The sequence below is a fragment of the Epinephelus fuscoguttatus genome, linkage group LG10, assembly GCF_011397635.1.
Source record: "Epinephelus fuscoguttatus linkage group LG10, E.fuscoguttatus.final_Chr_v1".
In the NCBI taxonomy this organism is placed as follows: domain Eukaryota; kingdom Metazoa; phylum Chordata; class Actinopteri; order Perciformes; family Serranidae; genus Epinephelus; species Epinephelus fuscoguttatus.
The window spans coordinates 2,475,644-2,489,579 of NC_064761.1; the positions used below are offsets into that span (position 1 = coordinate 2,475,644).

Sequence of the window (13,936 nt, forward strand, 5' to 3'; positions counted from 1 at the left end):
CATGGTCCAATCAAATGTGCTCTCCGTCTGTGGTCTTCTTCTCTTATTTAAAGGCGAATGGAGAACCAACGTGTACAGTTGCATACCGCCACCATTGCACCGAAGTGTGTAACATCTTTTTTTTCAAGCAACAATCTTACAGCCTCAGGAAGTACAGGTGCTGGTCATATAATTAGAATATCATGAAAAAGTTGATTTATTTCAGTAATTGCATTCAAAAAGTGAAACTTGTATATTATATTCATTCATTACACACAGACTGATATATTTCAATTGTTTTTTTCTTTTAATTTTGATGATTATAACTGACAACTAATGAAAATCCCAAATTCAGTATCTCAGAAAATTAGAATATTACTGAAGACCAATACAAAAAAAGGATTTTTAGAAATGTTGGCCAACTGAAAAGTATGAACATGAAAAGTATGAGCATGTACAGCACTCAATACTTAGTTGGGGCTCCTTTTGCCTGAATTACTGCAGCAATGCAGCGTGGCATGGAGTCGATCAGTCTGTGGCACTGCTCAGGTGGTATGAGAGCCCAGGTTGCTCTGATAGTGGCCTTCAGCTCTTCTGCATTGTTGGGTCTGGCATGTCGCATCTTCCTCTTCACAATACCCCATAGATTTTCTATGGGGTTAAGGTCAGGCAAGTTTGCTGGCCAATCAAGAACAGGGATACCATGGTCCTTAAACCAGGTACTGGTAGCTTTGGCACTGTGTGCAGGTGCCAAGTCCTGTTGGAAAATGAAATCTGCATCTCCATAAAGTTGGTCAGCAGCAGGAAGCATGAAGTGCTGTAAAACTTCCTGGTCGACGGCTGCATTGACCTTGGACCTCAGAAAACACAGTGGACCAACACCAGCAGATGACATGGCACCCCAAACCATCACTGACTGTGGAAAATTTACACTGGACCTCAAGCAACGTGGATTCTGTGCCTCTCCTCTTCCTCCAGACTCTGGGACCTTGATTTCCAAAGGAAATGCAAAATTTACTTTCATCAGAGAACATAACTTTGGACCACTCAGCAGCAGTCCAGTCCTTTTGTCTTTAGCCCAGGCAAGACGCTTCTGACGCTGTCTCTTGTTCAAGAGTGGCTTGACACAAGGAATGCGACAGCTGAAACCCATGTCTTGCATACGTCGGTGCGTGGTGGTTCTTGAAGCACTGACTCCAGCTGCAGTACATTCTTTGTGAATGTCCCCCACATTTTTGAATGGGTTTTGTTTCACAATCCTCTCCAGGGGTTATCCCTATTGCTTCAGTACACTTTTTTCTACCACATCTTTTCCCTCCCTTCGCCTCTCTATTAATGTGCTTGGACACAGAGCTCTGTGAACAGCCAGCCTCTTTAGCAATGACCTTTTGTGTCTTGCCCTCCTTGTGCAAGGTGTCAATGGTCGTCTTTTGGACAACTGTCAAGTCAGCAGTCTTCCCCATGATTGTGTAGCCTACAGAACTAGACTGAGAGACCATTTAAAGGCCTTTGCAGGTGTTTTGAGTTAATTAGCTGATTAGAGTGTGGCACCAGGTGTCTTCAATATTGCACCTTTTCACAATATTCTAATTTTCTGAGATACTGAATTTGGGGTTTTCATTAGTTGTCAGTTATAATCATCAAAATTAAAAGAAATAAACACTTGAAATATATCAGTCTGTGTGGAATGAATGTATACATTATACAAGTTTCACTTTTTGAATGGAATTACTGAAATAAATCAACTTTTTCATGATATTCTAATTATATGACCAGCACCTGTATCTGGAGTATTGCAGAAAATAGTACAGTTACACTCAAGTTATTGTTAGGGACTATGCGTTATTTATCAGAGTAAGGGGGTGGCTGGGGTGTGACTTTAGTGTTTTAATATATCATGACCCTTTCTGGAGCTACAAATATTTTTTCCTTAAGCCTCCTTGAGTGACTTGAGGAAAATGCATGACTCTCCCTCCACCATAAACAACCATATATGACCATTTTTGACTATGATAAATGGTGTTTGTTTTTTTTAAGGAAACATGGTTTTCAAACCCACTTGGTTTTGGGGTTCCAAGGGTATTTAAAATGAATGCAAAGTATGACAGTTTAGACTTGAATGCCCCTCTCCTAAGCCAAATAAAAAAAAATAACAATAATTTAAAAAAACATGACTCAGTACTTAAAAAAATATGTGAAGTCTCTCCCCCATTTTGAACCTCCTCCCCTCTCATGAGTAAGAACAGTCCCTTACTTCAGGACCATTTCTCAAATGGTTGTGTGGTTGCTTTGAAGTGTAAGTGCCTTCTGGAGAGGGACTGAGACTCTGAATTAAGATTCTTTTAGGGATAACTTCCAACAGCAGATTAAATGTGCTGTCTTGAACCCTTACTTAAGACTTATAAATATCTATGCCTGCAGAGTCGATGGCCCATTAGAAAGTTATAAAGCAATTTATTAATGAATTACAGCTGTATTGTTACCAAAAGTTTGTTTTTATTAAAGGATTATAAGGGATCAAAAATAGGTCTAAATGATATACTAAGCATTAAGTAGTTATGTATTCTTTTCAAAAAGCTAGGTGTAGCCTTTTCATACCAGGGCAAAACTAAAAAACCTAAAAACACAAAAAAAATGCTATATTACTGCTGTACAGATTGTGAAGAGAGCATGTGATCACCTCTACTTGGGAGTGCAAACACAATCAATAGAATGGGTCCAGTCAATTCTAGCTGTTCCTATTAAGAGATAATAGGTCAGGCCCACCAGTTTGGCTGTCAGAGTGAAATGTGGTTTGCTCATGAGTGCATGTGACTTAAAAAATGTAAAATCAATATAGCTGTTTGAATAGAAACTTGATATGTTGAATCCTAGTTGGTCCCTAACTGGAGCTATGGCACTCAAGCCAGTTGAGTCTCTCTATAAAAAAGCAATAAAAATCCTTGACAAACAGCAATTAACATATCATCATTGTGCCATCCTTCCAAAGTACAAGCTACTAAACTTTGAAAATTTCAGAGTGGTTTGTTTCATATAAAGTCTTACATGGGCTGGCTCCACCGCCACTGTCCAAACAAATTATACAAATGACAATCAATAACTCTTCAGCTTGAACTACTAGAGCCACTGTTAGAGGTGACTGCAAAGTTCCACTGAGACGTACCTCCGTTGGTCAAAATGCTGTGTCTTTCAGAGGAAGCACCCTATGGAACTCATTACCACCCTCAATCAGAGAAAGCTCCAGCCTTGCTATTTTCAAGGGTCACTTAAAAGTGTGGCTCAGAAATAATCAAATATGTAATCATGGGTAGTATATTCTTCACTCAAATATCAGCATGTAGCACTTCATGGGCATAGTGCAATATCACCTGCACTTAGCACTTTGTGAAATGTGACCGTTGGTCTATATTTATATTAATCTATCAGCACTAGCACTTATAGCGGAAATACTTGAAATATGTGGTCTATGGGAATTGTGCAATAACTCTGACATTGAATTCTATATGGACTCGATTACTGTTGTTGTTGTTTATTGTATTTTTTTTTATCCACATACAGTATCTCACATAAGTGAGTACACCCCTCTCATTTTTGGAAATATTTCATTATATCTTTTCATGGGACAACACTATAGAAATGACACTTTGATATAACTTAAAGTAGTCAGTGTACAGCTTGTATAGTAGTATAGATTTACCTTCCTCTGAAAATTACTCAAAACACAGCCATCAACATCTAAACAGCTGGCAACATAAGTGAGTACACCCCACAGTGAACATGTCCAAATTGTGCCTAAAGTGTCAATATTTTGTGTGCCAGCCATTATTACCTAGCACTGCCTTAACCCTTTTGGCATGGAATTCATCAGAGCTCACATGTTGCTTCAGGAATCCTCTCCCACTCCTCCATGATGACATCATGGAGCAGATGGATGTGAAGACACCTTGCCCTACCCCACTTTCAGCTTGAGGATGGCCCACAGGTGCACAGGTGAGTTTAGGGCTGGATACATAATTGGCCAGTCCATCACCTTCACCTTCAGCTTCCTCAGCAAGGCAGTTGTCATCTACTAGGTGTGTTTTGGGTCATTATCATGTTGGAAAACTGCATTGCAGCTCAGTTTCTGAAGAGGGGCGATCATGCTCTGCTTGGAATTCATGTTTCCCTAAACGAACCGAGCTCCCCAGTGCCAGTAGCACTCATGCAGCCCCAAACCATGATGCTGCCACCACTATACTTGACTGTAGGCAAGGGACAGTTGTCTTGGTGCTCTTTCAGCATGTGTGGCACCTTGGTGAAGAGCACCAAGACAACTGTAAATTGTTTTGAGTAATTTTCAGAGGAAGGTAAATCTATACTACTATACAAGCTGTACACTGACTACTTTAAGTTATATCAAAGTGTCATTTCTATAGTGTTGTCCCATGAAAAGATATAATGAAATATTTGCAAAAATGGGAGGGGTGTACTCATTTATGTGAGATACTGTACGTCATTATGGGCATCATGCAATAACCACAGCACATAGCACTTTATTTGGACTCAGTTTCATACACTGGACTGGACAGACATTCACTTCAATGGCCCCGGTTTTTGATGTTTGTACACCATGTTGTTATGTTTTATCTTGTATGGTATGTATTTTTTCTCCTGTCCTCGGTGAGCTAATGTATTCACTATCACATTTTTCTTTTTTCCTTTCTTCTATTGTTTTTTACTACTCTGTAAGATCAACCTGCCAAGGGACTACGGATGAAATTAGCCTTGGGCTATAATCCAGCATATTTACATACAAATGTTCATTAATGTGCACTGTCCCTTCTAACTTAAACAAAAAATAAATAAATAAATAAATAAATCCCAGCTCACTTTGTGTTTCATTGGCATTAATGTGTAGATGGCTGATGTCAGACACTGATAACAGTAAATGAAGCTGCACTCATATAGCACTTTTCTACCTTAACAGCAAAAGCACTTTACAATTTTGCCTCTTGCACACATACGCAGGGAAGCAAATTGGAGTTCAGTGTCTTGCTTAAGGGCACTTCAACATGTAGGCAGGAGGAGGCTGGATCGGAACACAAACCCTGCAATTAATGGACAACCTGTTTTACCTCCTGACAACAGCAACCACCCATCAACTATTGTAGAATTACTTTGTGATATTTATAGCATTCAATGAACTGTGTTCGATGAACTTGTGCAGTAGCAATGAAAAATGGAAAAACCCTACTATGCTTTAACATTTACATTGGATTTTAAAAATCATCTATCAGCATTAGTGAGGTTGAAGAGCTGACAGGTGCTTCATACACATACAGTACAGGCCAAAAGTTTGGACACACCTTCTCATTCAATGCGTTTTCTTTATTTTCATGACTATTTACATTGTAGATTCTCACTGAAGGCATCAAAACTATGAATGAACACATGTGGAGTTATGTACTTAACAAAAAAAGGTGAAATAACTGAAAACATGTTTTATATTCTAGTTTCTTCAAAATAGCCACCCTTTGCTCTGATTACTGCTTTGCACACTCTTGGCATTCTCTCCATGAGCTTCAAGAGGTAGTCACCTGAAATGGTTTTCCAACAGTCTTGAAGGAGTTCCCAGAGGTGTTTAGCACTTGTTGGCCCCTTTGCCTTCACTCTGCGGTCCAGCTCACCCCAAACCATCTCGACTGGGTTCAGGTCCGGTGACTGTGGAGGCCAGGTCATCTGCCGCAGCACTCCATCACTCTCCTTCTTGGTCAAATAGCCCTTACACAGCCTGGAGGTGTGTTTGGGGTCATTGTCCTGTTGAAAAAGAAATGATCGTCCAACTAAACGCAAAGCGGATGGGAGGGCATGTCGCTGCAGGATGCTGTGGTAGCCATGCTGGTTCAGTGTGCCTTCAATTTTGAATAAATCCCCAACAGTGTCACCAGCAAAACACCCCCACACCATCACACCTCCTCCTCCATGCTTCACAGTGGGAACCAGGCATGTGGAATCCATCCGTTCACCTTTTCTGCGTCTCACAAAGACACGGTGGTTGGAACCAAAGATCTCAAATTTGGACTCATCAGACCAAAGCACAGATTTCCACTGGTCTAATGTCCATTCCTTGTGTTTCTTGGCCCAAACAAATCTCTTCTGCTTGTTGCCTCTCCTTAGCAGTGGTTTCCTAGCAGCTATTTGACCATGAAGGCCTGATTCGCGCAGTCTCCTCTTAACAGTTGTTCCAGAGATGGGTCTGCTGCTAGAACTCTGTGTGGCATTCATCTGGTCTCTGATCTGAGCTGCTGTTAACTTGCGATTTCGGATGAACTTATCCTCAGAAGCAGAGGTGACTCTTGGTCTTCCTTTCCTGGGTCAGTCCTCATGTGTGCCAGTTTCGTTGTAGCACTTGATGGTTTTTGCGACTCCACTTGGGGACACATTTAAAGTTTTTGCAATTTTCCGGACTGACTGACCTTCATTTCCTAAAGTAATGATGGCCACTCGTTTTTCTTTAGTTAGCTGATTGGTTCTTGCCTTAATATGAATTTTAACAGTTGTCCAATAGGGCTGTCGGCTGTGTATTAACCTGACTTCTGCACAACACAACTGATGGTCCCAACCCCATTGATAAAGCAAGAAAGTCCACTAATTAACCCTGATAAGGCACACCTGTGAAGTGGAAACCATTTCAGGTGACTACCTCTTGAAGCTCATGGAGAGAATGCCAAGAGTGTGCAAAGCAGTAATCAGAGCAAAGGGTGGCTATTTTGAAGAAACTAGAATATAAAACATGTTTTCAGTTATTTCACCTTTTTTGTTAAGTACATAACTCCACATGTGTTCATTCATAGTTTTGATGCCTTCAGTGAGAATCTACAATGTAAATAGTCATGAAAATAAAGAAAACGCATTGAATGAGAAGGTGTGTCCAAACTTTTGGCCTGTACTGTACATAAAATCCTACTTCCAATGTCTTCTCTTTTTATGATTTCTGAAATATTTAAAGGTGCAGTGTGTAAGATTTAGGTCCTGATCACGCAGGTTGCAAACTGTGAGGGGCACGACACTGCATTTTTTTTTTTTCAAAATATTGAACACCACTAATGGACAGCTTGCTGCGCTGTTTTATTTTTGCCAGGCAACCACGGACTCACCTCTTTACTCCAACCTCCCTGTGTAATCAATCTACCGTTTTTTTTTTTTAAATTTATTTATTTGACAGTAATTAATATCTAGTTTAAGTTGTCTAGTTAAAATGGACAGGCAGAGCGTACTTGCTGTAGCTCTGGTTGAGGGTAAGAGGCTGTCAGTAAATAGTTTGTTGGGCACAGAGAAAGGGAGATCTGTGTGGGTACATGAGACCCTAAAAAAAAAAAGAAGAAGAAGAATGGATTAAGGGGAGTAGCACCAGTTGGTCCAGGAGCTTCGCCTTGATAATGGCCGTTTCCAGGCATATTTTTGTGGTCAGTGGTCATTGTTAGGTTTTTAACAGGAACCAAATTTCCGCAGAGGTCTCTTCCTCTCCAAAACAAATTAAACCTGTGATTTAAACCAGTAAAAACAACAGATTCAGGTTACAGTGTAACTCTGATGCTGTTTGGCATCTTGAAGACGGGTGGCTCGCCTAACACATGCTAATGTGTGCTCACCCTATTTTCTCTGGTAACTTCATGTATGCTAACCTTTTGGTGATCCAGATGTTTAAGAAGTTTTTACCATAAGCTGAATTATCTGCAGAGGTCTCCTTTCCAAAACAAATGGAACAGGTGATTTAAGCTGGTAAAAACACTGAGTAAAGCCGTTAAATGTTACGATCACTGTATCTCTGACACAGTTCCACTCGACAGAGACAGGCTGATTGCCTAGCCCCTACTAATGTGTGCTCACCTTTTTTCTCCCTTAACTTTGAATCCAGACATTCAAGAGGTTTTAGTGGGAGCTGAATTAGCCACAACAAACAGACCCAGTGATTTAAACCAGTAAAAACACTGATGAAAGCAGTTTCTGACACCGTTTGTTGCAGATGGGCTTCTAACTATGGTGGCCGATGCAAAAACACCAATGGCCAATACCAATTAAGGGCTTTATTTTTTGATGAATAAATTCAATCCCTTTTAACCCTTTTTAGAATCTGCAGGAACCCTGTAACACTGGCATCACCAGTCACCACTATGAGGTACTTGAATGTGCTGGTATTTGTGTGCATTGTGCTATCCAAATGTGCAAGATGGAAAATACATGTCAATCCAGCTGCTTTCAGACTGCTGTGGGGAAACTAAACCTTCAAACATCTTACAGTCAGCTGTGAGTCAGACAGGTGAGAATCAGCTCTTACTGTAGCACAGACAACAGTTCTCCCTTCCCTCCACACAACAGTGAGCTTGCACATGTGCACCGAAACCATAGTTTGACGGCTACATTAAGATGACTGGTCACAACTGAAAAACCCATTACCAGTGTCAACATTTTTGCCCAAAGAAGGTGCTGCATTCATGATGGAGAGCCTACTAGTCATTCTTCTTTATTTTTTGGGGTTTAATAAAAAAAAAATCCAACAGAACAACTGAACAACAAATAAATATCAGGCTATATAGTACACGTGGTGGTGTGATAGAAAGTCTCTTGAGTTTCTCATGCTATAACACACCCTTCTGGTCCTCGTGAGAGCGTTGGTGAAAGACAAAGGAGACAGCAGCATCCCAGGAGGCTTTTAACACTTGGTCCCTCAGGCCTTTCTTGTCGAAGCAGTGGTTCCACTGGGAGAGGTTACTGGTACAGTCAGACTCATCTGCTGGAGGCCGAACCTCCCTGCCATTCACGCAGCGGCGACAGCGAAACCTAGCAATACCATAAGAGGGAGGAAGAGGGGCTAATGAAATACATTATGATCATACATTGTCCATGGTTCCCACACATTTTTACTATTGAATTTTCACAACTTTTCCACAACATTTTACCCTATTTAAAATGGGTAGGTCTATAACAATACAGCCATAACTTATTTAACACACACTTCCTTTCACCTGTTGATGAGCAGGTTTCATCATTAGTGTGATCAACAGCCTGGAAATTGATATACAAGGCTTCCTGTTCCGCTCTGTTTGTGGGCAAATTTCATTTACAAAAGTGTTACATAAGAGCTGGAAAAAACTGTTACAGTGTGGAACTCAAGTCCTGCTGTCAGAAATACATTTTCAAACACATTTATTCATGTTAGAAGACCAATCTGTTGTTGAGAATACTTTTTAAACCTTGGGTCTTTAACAGGGGTCTGGGACCCCTATGGGGCCTCAGAGTTCCTTCCTTCCTTCCTTCCTTCCTTCATTTGTGAAGCCCATCTTTTATGTTTTTCATGCTCTTTATCATCTACATGTGTTTCTTGTAAGTATACAATATGTGCGTTCTGCGTTTTATTGGGTTAAGTATACCATCAAAATTGAAGGAAACTATCCTGAGCACTTCAGATGTCATCTCATCTATAGGGATACATAAACTGCCAAAAACAATTTGCAACTAGCCCTCTCTCTGGTGGAACACAGGAATAAAGACATGAATTGGTATAAGTATCATCATTCAACAAAAACATAATAAGCCTAACTAGAGCTTCCAAAGTAATACGTTGTTCTGCACCTCGCAATTCTTCATCTATCTTGTTCATTTCTGTCATATTTTTCAAACTTCTTTCTCTCGTTTCCATTGTTACCCTGCTATCTAACTGCTTTTGTTATTACATGGGGTTTAATTGCATGATAGAAGGCATGATAAAAGTAGTCAGGCTGTACTCATCACTAAAAAATAAAGACTACAATTTGCTTCTATAGCATCTTTGCCGTGTTGCCAAGACTTGTTCATCTGAGTGATGGCTGCTGGAACAAAGCAGTTTTTATACCGCTTTGTTGTATGCCTTAGGACTATCAACCTTCGTCCAGAAAGCTGAAGTTCACTGTGCAAAGGCTGGAAGTCATTTAAAATTGAGCCTGTTATCTGCTGTCTGGTGTACAGGGGACACTGAGTCAAGCTGTGACTCACAAATCAACTTACTAGACCATATAGCTATTTGACTCAGAGAGTTTCTGTTGTTCAAAGATAGGTTTCCAAACCATGACAAGAAAGAAGAAGACAGAGATCAATTCAATGAAATTACAATAGAATAAGGTCATCATTGTTTTGTAAATGTGGAAACAGGACAGCTTCCTCAAACATAACGAGCTGGTGCCCCTTTTTACATGCAGCTTCCCAATTTGTTTCAAAATTCTGTTATGAGTCAATGACTCTCCCAATATATTTCCAAGATTGCACATTTTCCACTGTCTGACTCCTATTGAAGTGACTTTCACTTCTACTTAAAAGATTTCACTTATATGTTAACCCTATGGGCCCTAGGCGTTTTTGGGGTATTTTTACTGCCTTTACTTTTAAGCTCATATCACAGTCATTCTAAAGGCTACATACACATGCTATATCTTGTTTTGTTTTTTTTCAGGACAATCTCATTTCATGTCCTACTATGTGCCTGTATTTTATATCAATGAAAAAAACAAATCTGTGTTACTAAATTCTTACATTTTTACATGTATCTCACCATAGCAAGTTGGAAGAAGACATATTCTACCATATATGAAGAGGGGAGACTCTCTGGAATCTGGCAATATAAGAACCATGATGCTGGGACATTCTGTCACTTCACAGCTGTCCAAAACATGTGGTTTGTGCCAGGTGGACATGATTGCCAGTATTTTTTCATTATTACAAGAAATTCCATTGACTCATTCACAAGTCGAAAATGTGTTTTATCTGAAAGAAACATGCAATATTTACATCTAAGATCATAGAAAAATAGTCAACCAAGTGCAATGATGTCCTCCAAGATAATATTTGCCACTTTGTTTGCAGTAAACAAAGTCTGTTGTTGTTTTTCAGTTTCAGTTATATATTGGGGGGGCATTTTGGGCATTGGTGGGGGGGACACATGTCCCCCTCAATGTATATGGTGACTGCATAATTAGGCTACAGTTGTCTGGGTGCGCAAAGGTGAGGTGGCTGGTCTTGTCATACAAAGTTTGATGGAGTCTCAACTGGACAATATGGAGATACAGTGGTGGAAAAAAGTTTTCGGACACCCTTAAAATTTTACACAATCTCAAATATTATCATGAAATATTTGTGGAAAAATCTTTTTTGTGTTTCAAAAGGTGTGGCTGCATTAGACAGATACAAACAAATACAAATTATATTTTTTTGTTTATTGTTTACAAGACAAACTAACAAAACTAAATTCTTGACAGTTTCAATATGTCAGTTCTCAACACTGTCGGTATCAAAGTCAACAAATAACAGAGAATGTGTTCAAAACTGAACAAAAAATAAATAAACCATCACATCATCAAATTAATATTTAGTAGTCCTGCCATTGGCACATACAGTCAGGTCCATAATTATTTGGACAATGATACAGTTGTCGTCATTTTGGCTCTGTACACCACCACAATGGGTTTTAAATGAAACAATGAATACCTGCTTAAAGTGCAGACTCTCAGCTTTCATTTAAGGCTTTTTTCAAAAATGTAGTATGAACCGTGTAGGAATTACAACCATTTCTTCACACAGTCCCCCGACCTTAAGGGCTCATAAGTATTTGGACAAACCAACATAATCATCAATTAAACAGTCAGTTTTAATACTTGGTTGCAAATCCTTTACAGTCAATGACTGCCTGAAGTGTTGGACACAGCAGGATGAAAGCTGAAGTGTTTGGGGCACCATTATCTGCTCAGATTCAACCAAATGCTTCAAAACTCATTGGATGATGCTTCACAGTGCAGATGGACATTGACCTGAAGCATACTGCAAAAGCAACCAAAGACATTTTTAAGGCAAAGAAGTGGAATGTTCTGCAATGGCCAAGTCATATCATCTGACCTGAATCCAATTGAGCATGCGTTTCTCTTGCTGAAGCCAAAACTGAGGGCAAAACACCCAAAACACAAGCAGGAAGTGCAGACGGCTGCAGTGAAGGGCTGGCAGAGCATCACCTGGGAAGAAACCCAGCATCTGATGATGCCTATGTGTCCAACACTTCAGGCAGTCATTGACTGTAAAGGATTTGTAACCAAGTATTAAAACTGACTGTTTAATTGATGATTATGTTAGTTTGTCCAAATACTTATGAGCCCTTAAAGTCGGGGGACTGTGTGAAGAAATGGTTGTAATTCCTACACGGTTCATACTACATTTTTGAAAAAAGCCTTAAATGAAAGCATGGCATGTTCCCCATGAGCCTTTCACACTGTTGAGGGGTAATCTTGTCCCGTTCTTCTTGAATTACTGCTTTTAATTCTTCTAAATTCTCTGGTTTATGCTTTGAAACAGACCTTTTGATAATCCACCACAGATTTTCAATGGGGCTCATGTCCGGGGATTGAGCTGGCCACTCTAAGACCTGGATACTGTGCTCCTGCAGCCAAGTTCTACTGGCCTTGGATGTGTGGCAAGGGGCATTATCTTGTTGAAACATCCAGTTTTTACCTCGACGGAACAGTGCACGCGCAGAAGGGAGCATGTGGGTTTCGAGAATGGTACAATACTTGTTAGAGTTCAATGTGCCATCACAGACAGTGAGATGACCAACACCAGCAGCACTCATGCATCCCCAAACCATGATACTGCCTCCACCATGCTTGACAGTAGGCACTGTACATGCTGGAGATAATGCTTCGCCTGGCCTTCTGCATACCCTCACACTAGTAGGAGGAAGATAAAGCTGGAAACTGGACACATCTAACCACAAAATCTTCCAATTCCTGGCTGTCCAGTTCTTGTGTGCCTGGGCCCAACGACGCCGGGCTAACCTCTGTCTCTCATTGATCAGGGGCTTCTTGATAGCCTTGTAGGACCTTAAGCCATGATCTAAAAGTCGGCCACGTACAGTGCGGGTGGAACACTGGACACCAGTTTGGTTTGACCACTGCTGCTGAAGCTCCTGTGATATCATTCGGCGTTTTGCCTGCACATGCGGATCAGGATGCGGTCATTTCTTGCTGAAGAAACCCTTGGACGCCCAGATCTTGGTTTGTCTTCCAAGCTGTTGGTTCGTCTGTATTTCTGCAGAGTGTATCCAACTGCTGAAGGACTGCATCTGCACTTCCTGGCTATCTGGCGGCAGCTGTACCCTTCCTGACTGAGAATCTTTGTCTTCAGGCGTGTTTCCTGCGTTAGGTTCCTTGTTTTAGCCATTTTTGTGTCTGAAGAACTTTCAAATGTGCTGGCTTTATGTAGACACGAAGCTTAGCAACAAAAATTGTGTCTTTTAATAAAAAGACCGACCTTCATCACTGGTACCAAAATGACCCAATACTCAAAATTTCCTATGTATTTTTATGGAACCAATCAATTTTAAGTTTTTAATGGCTTTTTAGGATTTATTTAGTATTTTGGCTGTGACTGTACTAAAAGAAATTGCACTTGAAGACCTAAGAGTGATTCTTAATTCAATATTTCACAAATGCATGGGGTGTCCGAAAACTTTTTTCCACCACTGTATTTGCATCTTGAAACCTGGACTACAAGTGTGGATAGACAGGGAGAAACACACGCAAACCTAAGACATGGTAAGATACGATATTCCTCACTATATGAAGTGACTGATAACAAGATCTGTATAACGGGTTGTAAAGAAATTCATCAGGTTTTTATTTTGTAGACAATTGATAAGTATTTTGGCTGTGACTGTACTAAAAGAAATTGCACTTGAAGACCTAAGAGTGATTATTAATTCAATATTTCACAAATGCATGGGGTGTCCGAAAACTTTTTTCCACCACTGTATTTGCATCTTGAAACCTGGACTACAAGTGTGGATAGACAGGGAGAAACACACGCAAACCTAAGACATGGTAAGATACGATATTCCTCACTATATGAAGTGACTGATAACAAGATCTGTATAACGGGTTGTAAAGAAATTCATCAGGTTTTT

General features: G+C 40.2%; 1 protein-coding gene across 4 annotated transcripts in view; it reads right to left on the minus strand.

Moving 5' to 3' along the window:
- Window positions 1–8,440: 8,440 nt before the first annotated feature.
- The window catches only part of rad54l (RAD54 like), a 25,584-nt gene continuing 20,088 nt past the window's right edge, over window positions 8,441–13,936 (minus strand). For 3 of the 4 annotated variants that reach the window (XM_049588049.1, XM_049588051.1, XM_049588050.1), the window contains one exon: window positions 8,442–8,799. In XM_049588049.1, coding sequence (XP_049444006.1) covers window positions 8,598–8,799 — 202 coding nt within the window. In that variant the 3' untranslated portion in view covers window positions 8,442–8,597. Of the gene's footprint in view, window positions 8,800–13,936 lie in introns of all 4 variants that reach the window. The other variant, XM_049588048.1, reaches the window with a different exon arrangement.